At 42.2% G+C, this 25975-nt stretch overlaps 1 protein-coding gene across 1 annotated transcript in view; it reads left to right on the forward strand.

The window, feature by feature from the left end:
• Window positions 1–12647, forward strand: part of LOC121276412 (carboxypeptidase inhibitor SmCI-like) — a 39195-nt gene extending 26548 nt beyond the window's left edge. Inside the window, exon 5 of the mRNA XM_041184767.1 lies at window positions 11507–12647. Coding sequence (XP_041040701.1) covers window positions 11507–11607 — 101 coding nt within the window. The 3' untranslated portion in view covers window positions 11608–12647. The remainder of the gene's footprint in view (window positions 1–11506) is intronic.
• The last annotated feature ends 13328 nt before the right edge of the window (window positions 12648–25975 follow it).

Here is a 25975-nt window from a genome sequence, read left to right on the forward strand (position 1 = left end):
CCATCTCCAACATTGACATTGACCACCGGAGGTCAGTGCCTGTTTGAGACTTTGCAGGTCTGATTCCCAGGAAACCCTGATTCTGTTCCTGGAGCCGCCTCACCATAAGAGTTGCCATTCTCAATGGAAGAGGCAGTGCACTCGGCCATGAGGGTAAATGCAGTACTGATGCTCTGCATGGACTCCTCCATAATTGGGACCATGACATGCGTACCCTCATGGATCTCTTCCAGATCCTCCCACACATCCCACTGGACATCCAGCATCTGCCGCCTAATGGACGACTCCAGAGGCTCATTATCAGCCTTCGATTGAGCATCGTCCTGGTCTCCAGCAGTCCTCTGACTGCCTGTGCCCTGGGCAGTCTCCACCTCCACCTACATTTCAAGCGAGTGTGAAGTGCCCTCACTGCTATGCCATCAACATTCTAGCCACCAATCTAACAGCCACCGAGATGTTAGTATCTGTGTTGGTACCTGGTTCAGAGAGTGAGTGTGACACAGGTGCGTGTGAAGTCTGGTGTCCTCTGGCGTCAGGGGTGGCTCTTCAACGTCCGGCAATTGGATACGTGGTGACAAATCTAAGGGAGAGCAACAATGTCATTAGTTAAAGTCATCACACTGTTAATGTGCATGCCAGGTATGAGATAATGGAGATCTGCATCATGGTGTCATCATCTTTCAATGATCAATGGGGACTTCAGTTTTGAAGCCCCCATCAATGATGAGATGACACAAGAATGTTTGCACCATCCAAAACTCTCACCTCTCTGCACTGCACTCTTACCTTCGTCTGACACCCCAGCCTCTCTGCAGCCGGTTGGCTGAGGTGCTTGGCGCCTCTCCAGCTCCAGGGCATCCTGCTCGTACCTCGTTAGGATTAGGAGGATTTGGGGGACTCTGTCTGTCCGCGACCTCTCAATGTTGTTATAGGTCGTCTTCTTCTGAAAGGACAGAGGAGCGTGGATTAGTCCACTCTCTACCTGCAGCACCATTGCTGTCTGGCCAACCACGCCTGAGGAACGCCTTGCAGAGCATAAAGGTGTTGTGACCCTCCAGCCACAAGGCACTCAGACCAAGCAGCCAGGGCTCACCCCCTTGGCTAGCTCTGGCATCACTGACAGTTGGCACTCAGACTCTGAGCTCCACAGAGGACGGCAGGCCCTTAACACTTCAACACACTGATCCATGCCAACACGGTACTTCACTTTGCTGAGCGCAGCAGGTTGTTAAACTTCATATGGCACTGGACAACATCATGGCTGCTGACCAGCGCTACCATCTCCTCCTAATCTCTTTTGGTAAGGTGCTGTGCACTCCTTCTCCCATCCCTGAGGACAAGGGTGTCCCTCCTGGCAGCCACCTCCTCCAGGAGGACCGTGAGTCACTCTTCTGAAAACCAGGGGAGCTGATCTACCCTCCCATCTGGTGTCTGCAGCCGCACTTGATGACATAGCTTCATGGTCACAACATTGAAGATGTGTTCATCGCTGGCAGCATTCCAGGGGCTGCCTGTGCCATTTATAAACCGGCTGGCAATTCACCATTGGACCCAATGGCAGACAGGCCACTGCCCTGCCCTTCCCGAACATTGGGGAGCCGCATTTCACATTGGGTGGGCCTTAATTAGCCTGGCAGCATGAAATCACGGTTGGCAGTCCATTTCCTGGCCATTCGCGGGCCCGCTAATTGCGCCCGCATGCCAACCTAAAATTTCAGGCTCTCAATTTGACTTTCTTTCCAATTTATCACTTCCCTATTCATCCATCCACCATTGTAACTCAATCCTAATCCTCATTGTTGCAAAAATGTAATTTCTTCTTTCATGCGTTTTAGGAATATAATTTTTAGTTTGGAGTTTGAAATTTAAATGTAAGATAAATGAAATCCTTTGGTAAGAAGCTGATATCTGTGAATGATGGCTTGCGGGTCGAGCACAATATAGCTTCATTTGGACACTAATTCAGTGATCAGTGATCCCAGCATTTCCTATAGCAGGAGTCCAGATGGAGGGCTGGGTGTCACAGTTGCTGATTCATTCAGTAATTTGGGTAGGTTGGATATGAGCCTTCCCCTGGCATGTTAAGTTGATCCATCTATAACAGCGACAGCATGATTAATATTCCTATCTGCTTTGTTTCTTCTAACATCTGACTAACTTTTGGCTCATAAAGGTTTTAACTGATTAGTATGAATCCACTTGTAGCACTTCTTCTTTCCAATCATAGGTATTTCTAATTGATTAACCAGTGTTGACAACTAACAACAAAGGGCCTTCCGAGATTGGTTGGAACTTTTTAACTACATTTGGTTGTCAGCTGAACTCAAAGTAACACACTTTGGAGTTGATTCAGTGTCGAAGACAGTTTGATTTGTACTGCAGAAGATTCATTGGAATCTCAAGTACTAATATCATTGAATTTTGAGGTCTAACCTTAATGGCATAATTCATCATTCAGATGCATGCTCAGGTGTGCCAAGGGATAGCCAGCATCGGATTTAGAGTTGGTGGGGCCCTGTGCGCAGTTTTTTAAAAATATCTCACACAGAATTGGCAGACATTAATAAGCATTTCAAAACAAATAAGGATTAGAAAATATTGAACATGAAATGGAAGACGGAAATTGTTCAATTTCTGTTGAACAGAAAGTTATCTGTTTTCTAAGATACACAGCTCTTTGTATTCTTGGTATTCAACTGTGTTAAAGAGAAAGCCATTTCACTTTCAATAGCAAATATGCACATGTTTTGTTACTCAGCTGAGCTACCTCAGCCACATCCAATTATTTTCCTGGCGAGTATTGTGAATACACTAGCTTCTATTGTATGTAAAGAAGACAAAAGTACATGACACTGCCATAAAGCAGCAGCATACCTAAGGTGTTTAAATATTAAGAATTCACGCTCTCACAGTTTTATGATTCCACCTGAACCTTCGATGTGCTACTGCATGCCTTGCAATACCCCTACTCCGCCCCTCCCCTCAGCTATGCATCACCCTGGACGGAATGTATTAAAAATTACATCAGAAAAATTTAACTACTTGAGGCACAAAGATATGCAAAGCCATGATACAAAGAATTGCTAAAAAGTGTCAGTTGAACGTGAGCTCCTGAGCGCTGCATTTTAATGTGAATGAATGAACAACTTATGCTATACATTTCTCCCAATCTACTCAGGAAAGGAGAAACACCTATTGTGAGGGTTAGGAATTCCTTTATGTTGAACAGTTTCCAAAGGATGTACCATTATGCTTAAAAAATCACAGAATCACAGAATTTTAATGTCACAGGAGGAGGCCATTCGGCCCATCATATCTGCACCGGCTGTCTGAATGAGCATCATGACCTAGTGCCATTGCCCTGCCTTTTCCCTGTACCTCTGCACATTGTTTCAATTCAAATAATCATCTAATGACCTCTTGAAAGCCTCGATTAAACCCACCTCCACCACACTACCACATTCCCAGGCAGTGCATTCCAGATTCGAACCACTCATTGTGTGAAAAACTTTTTTCTTGCGTTACATTTGCCTCTTTTGCAAATCACTTTTGATCTGTGCCCTCTCATTCTTGATCCTTTATGAACAGGAACAGCTTCTCCCCATCTGCTCAGTGGTGTGGTACTGTATCAAATGCCTTTTGAAAGTCCATGTAAACCATATCAACAGCATTAGCCTAATTGACCTTCCCTGTTCCCTCTTCAAAAAACTCCAGCAAGTTAGTTACACATGATTTTCCCTTTAGCAATCCATGCTGGCTCTTCCTTATCAATCCATATTTTCCCATGTGATTACTAATTCCATCCCGAAAATGTTTATTTTGTACAAAAATGTATCTAGAAGAACCTCCATAATAAGTTTAGTGAAAATTCCGAGATCGGTAAAAAGGTTGGTCAGGTAAAATTTCACCCTCGCGAAGCCAATCCATGTTCAAATTATGTTTCTCTTTCAGAATGCACTGAGTCTGTTCACATAAGTGCATGGCAGCTAAAGGTCTCTCTGATCTGTTTCAGTAAAGTAATTCAAACTTGGCTTTGGGTTGAACTTGTCACTTTCATAGAATAATGGGCAATTCACCATCATTGCACAAGTTCATACTCCCCAATTGTGGAACTGCCCAGGTACACCGTGCCCCAATTGTGGAACTGCCCAGGTACACCGTGCCCCAATTGCGGAACTGCCCAGGTACACCGTGCCCCAATTGCCGAACTGCCCAGGTACACCGTGCTCCAACTGCTGAACTGCCCAGGTACACCGTGCCCCAATTGCGGAACTGCCCAGGTACACCGTGCCCCAATTGCGGAACGGCCCAGGTACACCGTGCCCCAATTGCAGAACGGCCCAGGTACAACGTGCCCCAATTGTGGAACTCTGGCCAAAATTTTACTGCTCTGTCACAGCGGGGACTGGGCGTGAAATGCGAAGAGCCATTCTAAACTCCACTGACTTCAGCTGGAGCGTAAAATCCCGCTGTTCTAAAATTCCACCCAAAGGGTTTATTTGGACGTTGCGAGCATTGAACACGCTCAATGGCTATTATAGCTATTATAGAAATTAATATTTTAAATGCAGGTAAGTACAATAAATTACATTTTTGCTACTAGGTGGTAGAAGATACATAAAGCACTTTATTTCTACACATCTTCCCCAAATCTCAAGTTATCAGCACGTCATATTCAGCCTTCACTCAAGTCGCTCCTACTGATGTCCAACACACCCACATCTAATATTGTTCTTCCTGAAATTATGTGCAGAACTACGACATAAGCCAAGTCCCAGTGCAGCCAAATAAATAAAACCATTTGTTTAACATTCGTAATATATTTCATACATCGCTACTGTTGCAGTCTGGTGACCTGGAATATCATCTCTCAGTGATGTTTTCCCCTCGCTCATTCTGATTAAGATATCACAAAGTTTAACAGCAAAAAATGCAACAGAGCGATGTCATCACAAGGTGAAATGAGATTTTCCAGAATGATATTATTAATCAGTAACTATTTATACTTCCCCAATCATTATATACTACATTGCGTATACGTACGTACATCTGGTTCGCAGATTGAACCGCTTGGTAACAGAAGTTCAAGTCCTTTGTTAGATACGCACGTATATTAAACACGGAAAAAAATATTAGTACGCTCCTGTAAAAAAAACGTTGCAACATGTATTTGCTGGAAATGAAAGTTATCACAAGGTCAGATTGTAACATTTAACTTCTCCCCAAAATCAACGAATTATATGCTGCATGTAAGAATAAAAAAGGTTCTTAATTTACCGAAGCTCTGAAAGCAGCAGAGCTGACCCCGAAAAGCAAACCAACAAAACATTGCAGGGGGAACATATCAATTAACCTGATAATACCATTAAACCTGAAGCAATAGCATTCCGTTTGAGTGTCATATCCGTGCTCAATGCTCCGCAATTTAAACTGCACTCTCCTATGTGAAAAGTAATTGCTGCACAATCTCGGCAAATCAAACTGTACTGCTCACCTCACCACCACCAGGCAACACATATGTGTACAACACATGATGGTCCGTTCAGCAGCTTGTTAGAACAGCATAGATTTGGGTTTAACTGCGCCTGCATTACACAGGGAAAATAAGTGTCTTTCTACACAGTAGGAACAAATTGGAGTGGCTGCTCGATACCCGCCATTGATAACACCAATTATAAGGGAGGAACATTCTGAGTATTAATAATAACGATTTGCAGTTAGTGTCTTTAACAGGCAAAAGTCCCAAGGTGCTTCACAGAGTTCTTAGAAAAGGTTGAATTCGACCTCCAAGAAGGAGGTGGGTGATGAGCTGGATTTTCAGAAGGGCATTAAAGGAAGAAAGAGTGGTGGCGAGATTTGGGTAGGGATTTCCAGAACAAGAGGCCTAGATGGCTTAGCTATGGTTGCCAATAATGGAGGAACACAAGACTAAGGAATGGAGAGAATCAGAGCCCTGCAACACTTTTGCTCCACTTCACTCAAGGTGTTAGTCATATAAGCTATAACCTGACAAGTTTTTGTTGCATTTTTGGTATAAAATGATACAACCTGTCTCAACATAGGCTTCTTTAATGGATTCATGACTTGCTAAGCAAGGATTCTTTTTTGACTCTCTTCAGGCATCAATCTATTCACTACTCTAGATCCAAGATGCAGCTTTCTTTATGACCAAAAAGCAAAAATACTGCAGATGCTGGAAACCTGAAACAAAAATAGAAATAGTTAGATATACTCAGCAGGTGAGGCAGCGCCTGTAGAGAGAGCACAAGTCAGTCGATAATTCAGACACGTGATCCTTCCTCAGAACGCAAAACATCAGCTAACTTGTGTCCTTGTAACAGAAACAGAAAATGCTGGAAAAACTCAGGAGGTCTAACAGCATCTGTGGAGAGACAAAAAACAGAATTAACATTTTGAGTCCATATGACTCTTTTTCAGAGCTAAAGCTTTAAATCTGAAGAAGTCATATGGACTCGAAATGTTAACTCTTGTTTTTTTTCTCTCCATAGATGCTGTTGGACCTGCTGAGTTTTTCTAGCATTTTCTGTTTTAGAGTCTTACAACAAAAACTCTCTCTCTCTTCCTCTCTTTCTCTCCTCACCCCTCGCCGCCCACTCTCTCTCTCTCTCCCTCTCTGTCTTTTCTCAATGTGCCTATGTTTGGATGTTCAACTGACTGTTAGGAGTCCGTCACTTCACCAGAGTTTTAAACTCTTTAAGCCAGCAGACAAAATTTCAACTGAATTCTGCTAGAAAAAGATGTTCCCTGTTCTTTAGCCAGGTTGTGTAAAACTCCAAAAACCTGTGAGAAACAGAACCATACACACAATCTACTTACCCCAAAATTAACTTATTTTGACGCCTTTTTCTATAGTTTAGTTCCCAGGCAACTTGGTCACATGATTAATTACTGGAAAGCAGCTGCTTTTACAAGAAGTTCACAGAAACCTAGTTATTAAAGGGACCAAGACCACAACATAAAACACAGAGCAGGATTTTGCCTCCGTCAGGCGGGTGTTGTGGGTGGGCCCAGGAGTCACTGTGAAACAGTCTGCTGCCTGCGGTCAGGCTCCCACTGTGATTTCACACTGGCTGGCACTGAGAGCCTCAGCACTGGGGGCAGGAGGAGCACTGACAATTGCGCATTTGTGGTGTTGCGCTCTCTGGAAGCTCCCTAAAGGCACAGAACTGCCTCAGGGAGCTGAAGCTTTTTAAAATGAAAAATGAAGAATAAACAAATAATATAATAAGAATAATAAATAATATAGACATGTCCCCACATGTAGAGGGACATGTTGAAAATGAGTTTAAAAAAATTTTATTGCTTTTTTATTCACCTCATCCTGCCCATGGACGCGGTTTCACAAAAAATGCAAAGGCCGCCTGGCCTACTCGCCTGCCCGCCAACCATAAGGTTGGACAGGCAGTGAAAGATTCAACTTAATTACCAGCATAAGGGCCTTAATAGGCCTCTTAATTGTCAGCGGGTGCGCTGCCGACTCTTGTGCGCGCCTGCCGACTAAAATATCACACGAGTGCATGATGACATTGGGTTACTCACCCAACGTCATCACGCACTATTTCATGCTTGGGCATGTCAGGTGTGCACCTGCACGCCGAGCTGAATATCCTGGCCATAGGGTTACCCCAACCTCCAAATAAGCACATGGGCCATTACACTCCTTTATGAAATGCAAGAAGTAATTGCCAATACCCAATTATTTTACGTTGGTTGGAACATCCTAATTCAGCATAACTTGAACATGGTTATGCTGTGGCAGAAATCCACCCTGTGTACGTCATTCATTTACAATGCCACTCTTCTTTCATCATCCCCACTTTTCACAACACACCTCAGTCGACCCAATCTTTGTTTCGATTTTGCAAACTGATCAGGTCAGGTCTGGCTACCTATCATTATGTCAACAACTTAAGTCAAGTAGGAAATAACTGATCGCCGTGTCTCTTGTGATAAACTAAGCAGACTTGCATGGCAATCTTTTCTTCAGCACTACCAAAGAAAAACCTGTTGTGAATGTCTAGTTTGTGGTTCGAATGTTTTGGAATATAACAAGTGGCTAGGGAATTGAAGTTATAACTTAGAAAAATAGGGGAATCTGATTGAGAACCTGATAAGCAACACTGAAGTAAATGCAATTTAAACAAACTTGGAGTTAATTACACTATAAAGCTAACTTATGAATCTTACAACGTCAGAATTGATAGTGAAGAAACCTTGAGCAATAGATCCATTTCTGGGCCTTTTGGTAGAGCCGGTGTGTCTAAAATTATCTCCATAAAACGAAGATCAAAGCCAGCAATTCTGGGAAAGAGGGTCATAAGACTCCATTAGAAGTAGAAATTATTCATTTAAGTTACAGAATCAAAGAATTATGTTGAAGGTAAAATAATTTGTTTGCACTTCTGTTTGAATCAGCTCAAAGCATGCCACATCATCATGGAATGGGATGTGGGATTAGACATTTATTTTGTTTAATTCATCTGTATGTGTTTGCTGACAGAAGTAAATAGTTCAATTTTGGTTTTGTGAGGGAAATGCAGCTGTAGGATTTGCTCTAGCTTGCAGCTAATAGAAGAAATCTACAGCGGTCCCCACAGAGCTTCATGGCAGTCAGTAGATTGGTGTGGAAAGCTGTGGCAAGGCAGTTGGATATCTGCCAGCAACCCGAACAAGGAGCTGAGGCATCCACAATCATGAAGTCAGTAAAGGAGAAGGTTGAGGGTCAGGTAGCCAACAGCTAATGGAAGGACACCCATAGAATCTTACCTCAGAGGAATAACTGGAATACTATGGAGAATCAATGTAAATTCCAGAGGCCTGTGGCATACCTTTTGGGTTGGCCCCAGGAAAAGTGAATGAACTTTCAAGGTTTAGTAAGGTGAGGAAACTTTTGGGGGAAGCAAAAAGTAGAATTGAGTTAATAGAATATGTCTTTTTAAGCAATAATGTTAAGTAAGTGGTATTTGCTTTGTTTAATTTCTCTTTATACAAACCATAAAGTTGTTTTTTGTTAAAAATCGTGAAACCTTGTTGCCTATATCTGTCAATTAATTGATGGGTGTTCTTTAAACGCTAAAGGCCCCTAAATATGATCATAACAAGTCACTTTGCCTGATTATCCTTCTGCCAGTCAAACACCTATTTAAACAAATCCCGGAAAATGTTTGCATTTGAATTGAATAGCTTGGACCATTCTTTGAATACCTAATGAAATAAAATAACTGAAATCTGTAACATATGAAGATATGAATTAGGAACAGGAGTAGGCCACTCAGCCCCTTAAGCCTGCTCCACCATTCAATAAAATCATGGCCAATCTGACTGTAACCTCAACTCCACATTCCCACCTACCCCCGATAACCTTGCACCCCCTTGCTTATCAAGAATCTATCTAATTCTTCCTTAAAAATGTTCAAAGACTCTGCTTCTGCCACTTTTTTGAGGAAGAGAGTTCCAAAGACTCACGACCTTCTGGGAGAAAAAATTCTCTTCGCCTCTGTCTTAAATGAGTGACCCCTTATTTTTGAACAGTGACCACCACCCCCCCTCCCCCCCCCCCCCCCACCCCCCCCACCCCCCCCCCCCCCACCCCCCAGCCCAAGTTCTGGACTCTCCTACAAGAGGAAACATCCTCTCCACATCCACCTTGTCAAGACCCCTCAGGCCTTATATGTTTCAATCAAGTCTCCTCTTACTCTTCTAAACTCCAGTACTTACAAGCCTAGTCTGTCCAACCTTTGCTCATAGGACAAACCACCCATTACAGGTATTAGTTTAGTAAATCTTCTCTGAACTGCTTCCAACATATTTACATCTTTCGTTAAATAAGGAGACCAAACTGTACACAGTACTCCATATGTGGTCTTGCCAAAGCCTTGTATAACTGAAGCATAACCTCCCTAATTTTGTATTCAATTTTCGTCACAATAAATGGTAACATTCTATTAACTTTCTTAATTACTTGCTGTACCTGCATATTAACCTTTTGTGATTCATGTACTAGGATACCCAGATCCCTCTGCATCTCAGAGCTCTGCAATCTCTCAGTATTTAGAAAATTTGCTTCTTTTCTATTCTTCTTGCCAAAAAATATAGAAGAAAAGCATAGAAAACAGGAGCAAGCGTAGTTCATTCGACCCTACGAGCCATTCTGCGATTCAGTATGATCATGGCTCCTCCATCTCAGCACCATACTCCCGGTCTCTCCACATACCCCTTGATGCCTTTAGAATCTAGAAGTCTATCTATTTCCTTCTTAAAAAATTCAGTGACTTAGCCTCCATAGTCTTCTGTGGTAGAGAATTCTACAGATTCACCACTCTCTGAATGAAGAAATGTCTCCTCATCTCAGTCCTAAGTGGTCCACCCTGTACCCTGAAACTGTGACCCCTGCTCCCCCAGCAAGAGAAACATTTGCCAGAATTTTACATTCAGTGTGTTGGTGCGCACCCGACACACCTGAGTGTGATATAACATGCTATGACGTCGGGCGTGCATTCCGACGTTATCACGCACTCACATGATATTACATTCGGTGGGTGTGCACTGGAGTCAGCTGCGTGCCCGTCAATAATTGAAAAGCCTATCAAGGCCATTAACAAGGTAATTAACTTGAAATTTATGCTGCCTGTCCAACCTAAAAGTTGGCAGGCAGGCGAAAAGGCCAAGCAGCCTTTACATTTTTTAGGAAACTTCATCCACGAGCGGGATGAAGTTTCCTAAAGCTTTTACACGCTTAATAAAAACTTTATTTTTAAACTAAAAACATATCCCAACTCATGTGACACAGTCACATGAGATGGGACATATTTTATTAAATTTTTGTCTTTATTAATCTTTTTAAAAAGCGCTTCAACCTCCCTGAGGCAGTTCCGTGCTTCAGGGAGATTGAAGCGCTCTTTCTCGCACATGCACAAACTGTGCACTAGGCCCGGCTCTCCCTCTTCCCCCTGTCTGCACAGGTAGTGCTCGGTGCTGTAGCTCACGATCCACGCAGGGTGGGCCTTAATTGGCCTGCCCGCATGAAGTAGCGGAGCAGAGCCGATTGTGGGTTGCAGCCGGCTTCCCGATCGCTCCAACAGGGCCTGCCCGATGAGGGAAAAATTCTGGCCATCATCCCTGAATCCAGTCAGTCCAAATGGACAATTTCACATTTTCCCACCTTATAATCCATTTGCCAGATCTTTGCCCACTCGCTTAAAGTATCTATATCCCTTTCTAGCCTCCTTATGTCCTCTTCACAACGTATTTCCCTACCTATTTATATATATGTACTTCCATGCTTGCTAGGACATGTTTTCTTTGTGAGCGAAGCATTTATTTAAAGAAACAACCTTCCTTATATATCAAAACAGAGTTGTAAAAAAGTCAGTTCTGTGTTAAACAAAATACACTTAATTTGTGTCAAGGGATTGTTGGATATAATAGCTGTATCGGACATCAAAATATGTTCATTTTCCTTGACATTTTGTTTCCTTTTTGGCAGCTGACAGAAAAACAGTGAAAATCAAGAATGTTCCTGCACCTAAGAAAATTAAACTAAATCGAAGAAAGCAGTTTTTAAGAAATCCGAAGAGGAAGAATTAAATGCTTAACTTTCTTAGCAAAAAGCTCCAGGTCTAGAGTTCTTGCAGTTTTTTTTAAAAACCTTGATTAAAAATCTAGACTGAAGTCAACTTTTGCTCCATATATTTTAAACATGACAAGAGGCGATACAATTGACATCAAATCCTCCCAAAGTATTCTTAGTGTAGAGATCTCTTCAGATTATGCTTCTGTTACATTTATTTGGGTGTCACTAATTTTGTTTAAGAAAATAACGTAAAAAGGAAAGGAAATTAAAGGAATGATTTGATGCACCAACTGAACATTTTTCATTCCATGCTTTTTTATATAATTCTAATAGAAGCTGCTAGATGGCTGATACCATACATTTAGAATGGAGGAATTTAAGATGTGGATCATATTAGTTAATATCTTGCTGCAAGATGTGTGCACCTTTTTCTCCTTAATTAATCATTTCATTGGAGAAGATATTATCGTAGTCCATTTCCTGTCTTCTCTTTGGTGACTCATTTAAATTCATGTAAACATAAAACTTCTGATTTATTTATTCCTCTCATATTATCTCTTCAATTCAGAAACACCAGCAATTTAACTCTGTTACCATATTTGAATGGTTCTAACCTCTACTTTAGGCTATTTGTGACTGATACTGACAGAGCTAGGACATAGACATCAGTGCCATTTGTGAGCAGAGTTATACAAGGGAAGCTTGAGCTCTGCTCTAAAAGGAAAATCTTTGCAAAGCCATTGATGTTTTTGGTCAATGAGCTTACATTTTTGCTTTAAATGGTTAGACTCACTTTGAATCCTATAATTGTTTAATGGTTACTGAATTATTTTAAAAGGCTATTTTTAGTAATAAAATATATATTGAATACATTAAAGATATATGAATTACTAGAAATTATTCTTAGAATAAGGGAAATCTGGTAACCTTCAAAGATATTCCTGGTGGAATAAATTCTGTATTGCAACTCGCTGTTGTGAGCTTTCACTATAAAGCAGGGAACATTATATGTACTGAAACCTTAAAATAATAAAATTGAATGAATAGCAAATGATGTAATGTGTGAATGTATTTATTTCTACAGGTTATATGATAACAGTTCTAAATGTCTTACGCACAACATTCATAACCCTTACAATTTATGCTTTTGGAGAAGCGTCCTTAATGATTTCACTTTCACCTCAATGCTAGCATTTGCCTGAATTTTTGTGCAGATTCAGATGGTCTCCAGCTTATCCAAAGTGGCACAGGAGGCCCAAATCTGGAAGTGCCTTACCTGAACCCAGCCCCCACCACTTTTGTTGGGGTGAGAGGTGACGGGGGGCAGGGGGGAAGGTGAGAGAACAAGGGCGGGTTGTACTGTGCAGATCCGTGGCTCACAGAGGCAGCTGCAAGTGTTAAAGTTCAGCTGCCTTCGGTTAGATCCTGTTTTAATTGGTGGGGTTTTCAAAACACCGCTTGGGCACTTTACACTTATTAGGAGAAGGTCTAAAGTTAGCAGAGTTCTTTGGAGAGTTAGGATAACCTTTATGAGAGGGAGGGTACTCTTTTTGATATAGTCCTGGGACACCTATGGGAGAGGTACTGTGCACTTTGGTAGCGGCATGTTGCCCTTTGGGACTGATCAAGTGCCCTTTGGTATTATTAAAGGCAGACATAAATGTGCGTACTAAGTGGATAAACTCATTTGAACCATCAAGGGAGCTGACCAGGCATTTAAATCTCCTACCCTTTAAATATTTTTAAAAGCTGTCTGTTATTAAAAAAAAATGTTTGCTATTTCACTCTGTCTGTTGACATAAACCTGAGGTCTATCATTATAGGATTAGTTCTGCATAACTGATTTCACAACCTATCATTATCACAGTAGTGTACCTGTCAATTCACACTTTGATTAATAGCTCCAAGTGCTTATAAAGTCTTGGAAGTGGGACTATGAATTTACATATATGTTGTTATGAGGGGTTAAGTGGTTGAAATAATTTAAATGTAGCGCATGGTGTTTAACAATAAGGTTTTTTAAAAATAGTTTATTTATCAATAGACATCTAGAATTTTATTTCCTCTCAGCAATAGTCCTGCTTTCAGCCCATGGTGGATACTGGGTAAGTTGGTATGGAGGGTATAAGGGCAAAGGGTTGTGGGTGGGGAACATGGGTTGGCATGAGTTGGCACTAAATTGGCATGGAAGGAATGAGGGGCCAGGGGGGATTGGTAGAGGGGCATGGTATTCCATGGGTTGGTATGGATGGGACATGGTGATTGTCTGAGAGTTGAGAGGTTGTGAGGGGGTGAGGGCTAGAGGCAGACCCGAATCCCATTACATCTCACCCTCCCAGAATGAAAATTGGAATTTCCAGGGTAGGTTTTTCAGGAGACAGGTTTGCGGAGCCGACACAGGTGTGAAAATTCAGTCCCTTGTTTCCTATAACCTGAAAGCCGCATATTCATTCATAATCTGTCCTACAAAGAGTTGCATGGGGAGGTGGTGGCATAGTGGTATTGTCATTGGACTAGTGACCCAGGGTAATTCTCTGGGGCCCTAAGATAGAGTCCCACCACACAAAATCGAAATGACGCATGATGACCTCGGGACGCATACCTGATGTCATCTCGTGTCATTGCACACATTGGCGTGATAGGCCTGCCCCTGCACGCCAATGGCAATATTCTGGCCAATGGTTCAGAAATGTGGTTAATGCTTAACTGCCCTCTGAAGTGGTCTGGCAAGCCGCTCATTTCACAGACAATTAGGGATGGGCAACAAATGCTGGCCATGCCAACGACACCCACCCCATGAAAGAATAAATTCAAAAATAGTAATAGTAATCAGGGGAGGTAGTGGCATAGAGGTATTGTCACTGGACTATTATTCCAGATACCCTAGATAATTCTCTGGGGACCCAGGCTTGAATCCCACCATGGCAGGAAGTGATATTTGAGTTTGATAAAAATCTGGAATTAAAAAAAGTCTAATGATGACCATGAAACCATTGTTAATTGTTGTTAAAAACCCATTTGGTTCACTAATGTCCTTTAGGGAAGGAAATCTGCCATCCTCACCTGTCCTGCCTGTGACTCCAGACCCACAGCAATGTGGTTGACAGAACTCCACTCCTTGGATCCCACCTCAAAACTTTAATTTGAAATCTTTGTTTTCGTTTACAAATCCTTCCATGGCTTTATTTTGGTTTACACCGAATCTTCTCCAGCTCCAAGTCCTCTTGCACCCTTCATTTTTGCCACTCTGGTTTTCAATGCACTTGCTTTCCCCCAACCCTATATCGATTTGAGCTATCTCATTCACAGACTCAGGAATACTCTTCTTAATCTTCTCCATCTTGTTACATCTCTCCCCATCCTCTCTCAAATCTACTTCCTTGACATAACCTTCAATTAATCTCTTTTTCTTTTATCTCCTACTCAGGTCCAGCTCCCACTTTGTGGGGCACTTTGAGGCATTCTGCTACATTAAAGGCTCTATTTAAGTGCAAATTGTTATTGCTCTGCAGACTTTGCTATCTGAGGTGAGCTGAGGGTTAACCAACAATTTTAGCTGTGCTGCACTTGCTTATGCTGTTGATCAAGCTGTTTTTAATTAAATGTGGTTTAAGACTGAAAAGTCAGACCATGCATTGCAGTAACTCCTGGTTGGAAACCTAAGTCTTAATCCATGTTTCCATCATGTTATTCTTTTTCTTCATGTTTCTTCCTCTTGCCAAGTGTCTTGTGCCAGTTGCTTCTGCTATAAGCAATAGCATTTTTGTGACTAGATTTCATTGCGAACCATGGAATGATACACGGTAAGGTCCCAATCTTTTCCGAGGTGACTGACCACATATCCGCTTCATCAAGGGGGTGCCCTGGATGTGTCACACATCATGATGGTGTCCAGCTTCAGAGCCATTGTCATCTTGCTAGGATCATCTGCCTTTTCCATCATTCCAGACTTTATGCACTTAAAGGGATGATGTCCCTTATCTACACCAGACAAAGCGGGTGATCCCTTCACTTAGTTTAGTTTGACAGCTGACGTGAGGTACCAGGATATGTCTGCTGGTGTGCATAACCAGCTATCTGGAGGCATAAGTGAGAGCGGAGGACACTGTGAGACACCAAGAAGCCTTACCCACATTTAAAACTGGTGTGTGTCATTGGCAAAGACTCAGGGGTACTAGACTAGTATTATACTAACTAACTGAAAAATATACTAATTACGAGCTGATAGACCTAATAGGCTGATGCATATTGTGAAAGCAAACAGAAAGCTCCTTAAACACTGACTGTTGTTAACTAACAGCTATTAAGAGAATAATATTCAGAGCTTCCAGAAAATCTAAACCACAAGAATAGAGCACATAATTTGTCAAGCTGAATAAAAACATGTCTTATCATACTAAAGTGCAATTCAGATTCATACGTTTCTATTAATAATAAATTATTTTTTCTCAGCCCTGTAAATAAATATGAATAACAAATTATATATAATGCAGCCCAATAATCAATAGAGAACATTCCTCTAAGACAATGTGTCACCATGCCCATTATAACCTGAAACCAGAGCCTAGGTTTCCATATCCACACAATGAAAATGAGTGCAACAAATGAAATGAAAAGAAAAATGTGCATAATCTGTTTTGTGCATACAGTGACTTAACCTTGTATAGTATCTATGCATCCATGTCTCAGGAACTGTGCACACTTTTAATTGGCTGATATGGAAATTTCTGAATATTCTTAGCTTTCCTGTGTCAGTCGTGGCCAACATGGTGTGTGCAGCACATGGTCACGACCTCACACAGGTCAGTCTGGTGGGTGCTTCTGCATAATATTGGGCTGCAGATGGCACAGTCACAGTCAGGGGAAGCCATCTGCAGCCTGTGGATTGGGAACAGATAACGTAGGGTGTGAAGAAACTCACAAATATAATGGGGAATCTAAGATTTTCAGGTGTTAATCCTAAATTAGCTTTATAAAATGGCAGGTTAGCAGTATAAAATGGCAGCATTTACATAAAAGCTACCTTGCCATGAAAATGGCTGCCAACTTGAATTGTTGCCAATATGTATGAAGTAAACATGATGTCCTTCAGTCTCTGAAAATTGGGACACAGCCAGAATAGCTAGATGTATGCCTGGAGTCTAAGATTCATGAACAAAGTCATTTTTGAAACATTATGAATGAGGTCATTCTCAGATAAGATAACATAATGTTTATGCCAACACAAATGCAATAGATAATAAAAGCCTTTTCTGAGCTCAGCTGGGATAATTTTAAAACTGACACTTTTAGCCAGCTATTTTTTCATCTCAGCTAAACTGACTTTAAAATACACACTATTAGCAGGATCCATTCAGCGTTCCGCCATCTTGGGACTCAAAGGGGTCAAGTTCCTTTGTTGAATTCCCCCTCCCTGGGTTTTGAGACAGAGATACTATTCTAACTATATTGGAATTTGTGAGAATCAATTTTCTTTCATATATTTGTTTGAATATCTTTCAATATGCTTTGCTGATAAGGTGGAATCAAAATTGCATGTATCTTTACTACATTATTGACATGTTATGATTAGCTTTAGTTACTACCTCCACCTATAACCTTTTATATAAATTGTAATCTATAATTGACTTCAATAAAAGGCATGAATCTTTGAAACTTATAAAAGGTGTAGACTAAGGTATCCTATCTCGAGAATCCACATAAACACATTACTCTTGAAATCTTAGTTAGATTTCTAACAGCTGGCATTGGTAAACTTTCAAAGAAGTGGGCCAACTAAGACATGCCTCAATGTATGTACCATCCTAAGATAATTTTGTGGGCTTTGAGATTCCTGGAAGAGAGGACTTGTATTTGAGGACCCGGCCCAAGACTATGTTCCTTTAATACTTAGAAATCTCTTTTAATTGAGACTTTAAGTTAACAATAAGTTTGAGGGGATTGGTTTATCTTGCCCGGGGTTACAGATAGTAGAACCATTAACAGGGGCAGGCACTCGATGTCTCATGGGGTGTGTCTCTATATGTGACTGTACAATAGACCTCAAGATGCAGAGAGGTCAAGTCTACCTGGGGCATTGGCACATCAGCATCAAAGGGTTCAGGAAGACAGACAGGGATATCCTGCCCATGGCAATGGGGTCAAGGATTAGAGGGGGAGGTCTGAGGGTGATTGGAGGGAGAGTAACCTGAACATTATGCTCCTCCAGGATGATGGGAGGGACTTCCACAGTCCCACAGGGAGGGTCAAAGTTGGTCTGGCAGTCTAACCTCAGCAACACCATTTTCCAACTTGAAAATATTTTGCAGTAGAAGAATAAAGTATAACAAACTTTGCAGGGGAGGGTTCTCTGGGCTTGTGGGAGGAGTGGACCACAGCCCTTGTGAGCTGGTTGAAGGGACACTAACTGAAATCTGGATTCATGAATGAAGAGGAAGTTACAGCTGAGACAAGTTGGGAGTATTTCAATGACAATGGAGAGAATCAGGAGCCTTAACTGTTAAAGTGCATTCATGCAAGACTAATCACGAATCGTCCCATGAATTGAATTCCTTGCAATAACCCATTTGCGGGAGATCCCCAGTTGTAGACTGCCCCAAAGGACAAGGGGACAAACTGCAGATGACTATTGTCCATGGAACATCTAAACCTTGCAGCTGGCAGGTTCAGAGATGGGAAATCCCCACACTGTCTAAAATACTCTCATTCCCTCATTGGATGCTTAGTCTGCTGTGTAAACCAAAGGATACAATCTCAGAATGCACTGCCTGAGGCTTCCAGCACCTGCCAGAACTCTTGCAAGTCCAAGTGCCTGTTCTCATTGTAGTAGGATCAGTTAGGGGGGGATAGGGGCTGGGGGCGGGGAGGTGTTTGCACTTCATGTGATCCTGAATGTTGTAATTGCCCTGCCAAGGGACTAAGTTGGGGCGTAGTGCCTGGACTGAAACTAACCCACTGGTGCCACAGTCAATCCCTAGTCAGAATTCCAAGACTCATGATCACTCATGTTTCTGTTCAATGTTCTTACAGAGGGGAGAACAAGAAAAAGATGGATGCTGCACCTAATGTTGTGTTCATCCTGGCATACAGGTAAGGCCAAAGGCAGAGAAGATTGTGACGTTGGCATTAGGCTCACCAAGGAGAAGAGCCTCATCCTGAATAGCAAGGGGCAGCAGGGTCCCCTCCATTCCCAGAAGCTGATGCTCAAAGAGCCACTGAGCATAGGCAAGACTGAGGGTGTACAAAGACGCTTCTCATAAGTACAGTTATGAGACAATCCTGTCGACCCCTCCACGTGTCTAGGGATCTAGTGGGTCACACCTGTCACATTCTCCAAGAGGAGTTGAAGCTATAAGGATTGGGAGACCATCCATTGTCAGTTGCTTTCAAAGGCACCACTGCTCTGAAATTCTACACAAGTGGCTCCTTCTAGAGCTTGGTTGGGACCTCTGTGGAATCTCTCAAGTTCCCACACAGAGAAGGTTATGGAAGCCCTATTTGCTAAGGCCCACAATTATGTGCAGTCCTCACGAGATGAAGCCAGCCAGGCTGCCAGAGCACTGGGCTTTCCTGCTGGTCCCAGATTCCCACAGGTGCAGAGTGCCATTGTTTGCATTCATGTGGCTTTAAGATCTCCCTGGCAGCAGCCAGTCAAATACATTAACAGAAAAGGCTTCCACTCTCTCAATGTGCAGCTGGTCTACGACATATTATGCAGGTATACACCAGATACCCAGGACGTTGCCTCGACTCATTCACCTTGAGTCAATCAGAGATTCCGGAAATCTTCAAGGGACCTTAACACATCCAGGGTTGGCTACCTGGGGGCAAAGGCTACTCAGTAAATATAGGGCTCATGGCCCCTATCCAGCACTCACAAAGTGCCTCTGAGGACATGCTCATGCCACAACATGATCATTGAAAGAACAGAAAATTGGCATCTTGAAGATGTGATTCTGATGTCTCGACAGGTTAGGTAGTGCTGTGCGGTACACTGTCCAGATGGCCTCTCTGACCAGTGCCTTCCTTGCTGGGCCCACCTTACCAGTTGCATTGCTGTGCTTCTCATTTTGTACGTATATGTACGAACATACAAATTAGGAGCAGGAGTAGGCCATTTGGCCCCTCGAGCCTGCTCTGCTATTCAATAAAATCATGGCTGATCTGATTTTAACTTCACATTCCTGCCTATCCCTCAGTAACCTTTCACTGCCTTGCTTATCAAGAATCTATCTACTGCTGCCTTAAAGATATTGAAGGATTCTGCCTCAACCACCTTTTGAGGAAGAGAATTCCAAAGTCTCACAAGCCTCCAAGAGAAAAAAAACCCTCATCCCTGTCCCAAATGAGTGACCCCTTATTTTGAAACAGTGACCCCAAATTCTGGATTCTACCATAAGAGGAAGCATCCTTTCCACATCCACCCTGTCAAGTCCTCTCAGGATCTTATATGTCTCAATCAAGTCACCTCTTATTCTTCCAAACTCCAGTGGATACAAGCCCAGCCTGTCCAGCCTTTCCTCATAAGACAACCCAACCATTCCAGGTATTAATCTAGTAAACCTTCTCTGAATTGTTTCTAATGCATTTACACCTTTCTTTAAATAAGGAGACCAATAATAATTAAATAAGTATTCCAGATGCAATCTCACCAATACCCTGTATGACTGAAGCATAACCTCCTTATTCTTGTATTCAATTTGCCTTGCAATAACACTCTATTAGCTTTCCTAATTACTTGCTGTACTTACATACTAATGTTTTGTGATTCATGCACTCAGATACCCAGATCCCTCTGTATCTCAGAGCTCTGCAATATCTCAACATTTAGTTAATGTGCCTCTTTTTTATTCATCCTGCCAAAATAGGCAACCTCACATTTTCCTACATTGCACTCCATTTGCCAGATTTTTGCCCACCCACCTAACCAATCTATATCCTTTTGTAGCCTCCCTCTTCACAACTTACTTTATTATCTATCTTTGGTCATCAGTATATTTAGCAACTATACCATCCAAATCATTTATATGAATCGTAAAGAGTTGAGGCCCCAGCACCGATTCCTGTGGCACATCATTCATCACATCCTGCCTGCCAGAAAATGAGCCGATCTTCTATCCATGCCAATATGTTAACCCCTGGACCATCAGCTTGTATTTTCCGTAATAGCCTTTGATGATGCACCCTGTCAAATGCCTTCTGGAAATCTAAGTACAGGACATCCACCAGTTCTCCTTTATCAACAGCACATGTGACTCCTTCAAGATACTCCAATAAATTGGTTAAACATGATTTCCCTTTCACAAAGCCGTGCTGACTCTGCCTGAGTACCTTGAATTTATCTAAGTGCCCTGTTATACCGCCTTTAATAATAGGGAATTTTGGAATATTAAAACCAACGCATCAACTATCTTACTGGTTACTTCTTTTAAGACCCCAAGATGAAATTCACCAGACCCTGGGGACTTGTCAACCGCAGTTTCAACAATTTGCTAAGTCCACTTCCCTGGTGATACTAATTTTCAAGGGCAGGATTTTGCCCTTGGTGAGGGTGGATGGGGACGGTTGAGAACTAAGGCTCGCCCTGCATGGATTGCGAGCAACAGCACTGAGCACTGCCTGTGCGGGTAGGGAGAAGAGGGAGAGCCAGGCCTAGTGCAGTTTGCGCATGTGCAAGAAAGAACTCTGTCACATGAGCTGGGACATGTTTTTAATTCAAAATAAAGTTTATATTTATTGTTTATTTGCTTTAGGAAACCTCATACCGCTCGTGGATGAGGTTTCCTTAAAAATTTAAAGGCCGCTGGCATTTTCGCCTGCCCGATGGATGGGCAGCATAAATTTAAATTTAATTAGATTGTTAATAGCATTAATAGGCCTGTTAATTATCGCTGGTGTGCAGCTGACACCAGCGCATACCCACTGAATGAAATATCGTGAGACTGCACGATGATGCACGCCTGACTTCATCACGCATCATTTTACGCTTATGTGTGTCAAGCGTGTGCCTGCAAGCCGAGGGTACTATTCTGCCCCTGGAGTTCGTCTCTCCCTTCCATTTCCTGATTTACAGCTATTTCTGGGATGTTACTTGTGTCCTCTATAGTGAAGACTGATGCAAAATACCTGTTCAATTCATCTGCCATCTCCTCATTTTCCATTACTGATTCCTCAGACTTTCAATGCTCTCTTTGTTAACTTTTCTTTTTAAAATGTCTATAGAAACTCTTTCTATCTGTCTTTATATTTGTAGCTAGCTTTCTCTCATACTTTAATTTTTCCCTCATTAATCTTTTAGTCATTCTTTGCTGTTTTTTATATTCTGTCCAATCTTCTGACCTGCCACCCATCTTTGCACAATTATGTGCTTTTTCTTTAAGTTTGACACGATCTTTAACTTTTTTAGTGAACCACAGATGGTGGATCCTCCCTTTGGAATTTTTCGGTCTTGTTGGAATATATCTATTTAATTTATTCTGAAATATCCCCTTAAATCTGTGCCACTGTATCTCTATTGACCAATCCCTTAACCTAAATTGCCAATTCACTTTCGCTAGCTCTGCTTTCCTGCCCTAGAAATTGCCCTTATTTAAGTTTAAAATACTAGCCTTAGACTCAGTCTTCTCTCCCACAAATTGAATATAAAATTCAATCACACTATAATTACTGCTACCTAGGGGCTCCTTTGCTATGAGGTCATCAATTAATCCTATCTCAATGCACAATACCAGTTCTCGTGTAGCCTGTTCTCTGGTTGGCTCCAGAACATGCTGATCTAATAAATTATCACAAAAACATTCTATAAATTCATCATCTATGCTACCTTTGCCCATCTGGTTTTTCCAGTCTGTACATAGATTAAAATCCCTCTTGATAGGCGCCATACCTTCCTGACAAGCTCCCACTATTTCTTCTTTAATGTCTCGTCCTACCCTGTGACTACTGTCAGGTGGCCTGTACACCACTCCCACAAGCGACTTCTTGCCTTTATAATTGCTCGTTTCTACCCAAATCTATATCCTGGTTTTCTGAATTTAGGCCACCCCTCTCTCCTGTATTAATGTCTTCTTTAATTAACAGCATCACCCCTCCACCTTTTCCAAACTTCCTTTCCTTCCTAAAAGTCACATAGCTTTCTATGTTCAGTTTCCAATCTCTCTCATCCTGTAGCCATGTCCCTCTCATGTCTATTAGATCGTACTTATTTATCATTATTTGCACTATCAGTTCATCTGTTATGTTCTGAATGCTACGTGCATTCAGGTACAGAGCCTTAAGTTTTGACCTCCAACAAGCACAACCATCTTCCTTTGTGCCAGGCATGACTGCAACCAGCGGAGGGTGTTTCCCCTGGTTCCCATTGACCCCAACTTTGCTAGGGCTCCTTGATGCCACATTCGGTCAAATGCTGCCTTGATGTCAAGGGCAGTCGCTCTCACTTCACCTCAGGAGTTCAGCTCTTTTGTCCATGTTTGAACCAAGGCTGGAATGAGGTCAGGAGCTGAGTGGCCCTGGCAGAACCTAAACTGTGAGCAGCTTATTGCTAAGCAAGTGCTGCTTGATAACACCGTTGATGACCCTTTCCATCACTTTACTGATGATCACAAGTTGACTGATGGGCCAGTAATTGACTGGATTGGGTTTGTCCTGCTTTTTATGTACAGGACATACCTGGGCAATTTTCCACATAGCCGGGTAGATGACAGTGTGGCAGCTGTACTCGAACAACTTGGCTAAGGGTCTGGCAAATTCTGGAGCACAACTCTTCAGTGCTATTGCAGGAATATAGTCAGGGCCCATAGCCTTTGCCATATCCAGTGTCTTCAGCCGGTTCTTGACATCATGTGGAGCTAATCAAATTCACAGTATCACAGTATCTTTACAGTGCAGAAGGAAGCCATTCAGCCTCTGAAGACTGGCATCTGTGATGCTTGGGGCCTCTGGAGGAGGCCGAGATAGATCATCGACTCGGCACTCCTGATTGAAGATTGTTGCAAATTCTTCAGCCTCGACTTTGGAAAGCTGTGCTGGGCTCCTCCATCATTGAGGTTGAGCTTCCTCCTCCAATGAGTTGTTTGATTGTCCACTGCCATTCATGACTGGATGTGGCAGGACTGCAGAGCTTAGCTCTGATCTGTTGGTTGTGGAATTGCTAAGCTCTTGCTGCTTATGTCGTTTGGCATGCAAGTAGTCCTGTGTTGTATCTTCACAGTGTTGGCACCTCATTTGTAGATATGCCTGGTGTTGTTTCAGGCATACTCTCCTGCACTCTTCATTGAACCAGGGTTGATCTCTTGGCTTGGTGGTAGTGGTAGAGTGGGGATATGTTGGTCCATGAGGTTACAGATTGTGGTTGGGTACAGTTCTGCTGCTGCTGCTGATGGCCCACAGTACCTCATGGATGCTGCAACCTTCAGCCAAGAATGCGGGGCTGCAGTTACCTTGAACTTTCAATGGACATCGAACACTTCACAAGCACGATACTCAGATAGCTGCCTGCTAGTCCTGAATGTGCCTCTGTTTGGAATCTCTCATTCTTCCCTTGTGCCCAGCCTTGGCCTTTCTGATCCCAGAAAGGCAGAGACACCATGTAGCCCTCAAGGTTACTAATCATTGATAATTAAGAGCACACATCACCTGCATTCTATCCTCGCTCTTAACCCATTTCAGGTACATTTTCATCCCATCAGCCTAACATATGAACACAGAAAACAGGCAGAAAGTTGCGATTGTCTGTTCCACATAACCCTATCTCACAGGGGGTTTAGGTCAGGGGACACTAACCAGAACTTATGGCCCTGTGCTGCCTCTTCACATAATCACAACAGCCTTTTGGATAGAATGCACACAACTCCAAGGTCGCTAACTGTCCAACCTCTAGCAGCAAACACCAGGCCAAACATGGCGGAGAGGTCGGGGCTCAAAATGGAAGTGGAAATGTGAGCACTATTACTGGAGTGCTGTGCAGATTTTCACTCAGAGATTAGAGAAGCTAAAGGCCGACAGGAGGGCAAACAAGCTCCAAGCTTGAGCTGATGGATAGACCACCCACGCAGCTGAGTGCGAATACATGGATGTCAATGTAAGATGCCCTATCTTCACGCGTATCTACATTTCATCATCTATTTCACATATTGGTCATTCCACAATGCATATGCATCAGGGGATTACAAGAGCTTCTCTCTTATACAGTCAAGACTGAATATCACATGAACCTGCAAAGCATGCCTCAGAGATGCCTTGCACAACCACACTTTTCCTTGAGGCTGCCAGGCCACTGATGTCGACACAGAGCAGGGAACAGACACCAACAGTTATGAGATGGCTGCATGCAACATCAAGATGCGACATCTGCAAGAAGGGTAGGGGGTTATAAACAATGTGTGATGCTTGATTGATCACTAAGCAGCTCATAAAACAGAAGAGACTTACACAACAGGGGAAGTGGAATGGATGCAAATCTGTTTACACTGGTGGAAATGATGTACATCTTGTTACGATCGAAATGAGAGGAGTGCACTGTCTGTCTCTAGTTCCACTGTTCCACTGGTCACAGGGTATATTTAAATAATTTTCCCAGCAAGATATACGCACAATTGTGTAATTTACTTATTCAGCTTCAGAATGACCATTCAATGCTCAGGTTTCTTCAATAAACAGTAAAACTATTAATTTATTATAAAACCAGACTTATCCAGGAGAAAGACAAAGTTTATTAACATACAATATGAAATATGAAGGTGTGATAAGGACTCTTTGTAAACCCTAACTCTCTCTCTCTCACCTGACACACACACACATACCAAAAAAAAATCAAAATAGAGGAATTCTGCCAAAAGTCAATGTTTAAGGGAAAAGGATAAATTATGGAGTCTTTGGTATGCAAGGGTTGGTCTCTCAGCACTTGTCTAGGAAATAATAAAAGACCCTTGAACTACTTTTCAGGTAGACTTTGAGGAAATATTGCAGACAGCTGATTTCAGAACATAAAGCAATTTTGGAACAGCTTGTATTCACTTTCGGCTTTGGACTGAGTCTGGGCTGTAAACTGCTGTTGTGTTCTTTACCCAAGCAGCTGATCCTCTTCTCCAGCAAAAAAACTTCACCAGCTTTTTAACACAATTTTCAATACACTTTTTTTTCCCCCAAAGCCATAGGCCACCATGTAACCCTCTTATAAACAGTCCACCTGTGTCAAGAGGTTTCCAACTTCTTTAAAACTGCTTAATTATCTTTTCTTGTAAAATGCTGTTTTTTCCAGGAATAGCAGCAACTAGAGAGCTTGTCTTTTAAAAAACACAAATTCTTCCAGAATGTTGTTAGTTCTTGAAGATAAGCCATTTTCTGTGATTAAAGTGTTTATGACACTCGCAGCCTTATAAA

The sequence above is a fragment of the Carcharodon carcharias genome, chromosome 3 (genome assembly GCF_017639515.1).
Source record: "Carcharodon carcharias isolate sCarCar2 chromosome 3, sCarCar2.pri, whole genome shotgun sequence".
Lineage (NCBI taxonomy): Eukaryota > Metazoa > Chordata > Chondrichthyes > Lamniformes > Lamnidae > Carcharodon > Carcharodon carcharias.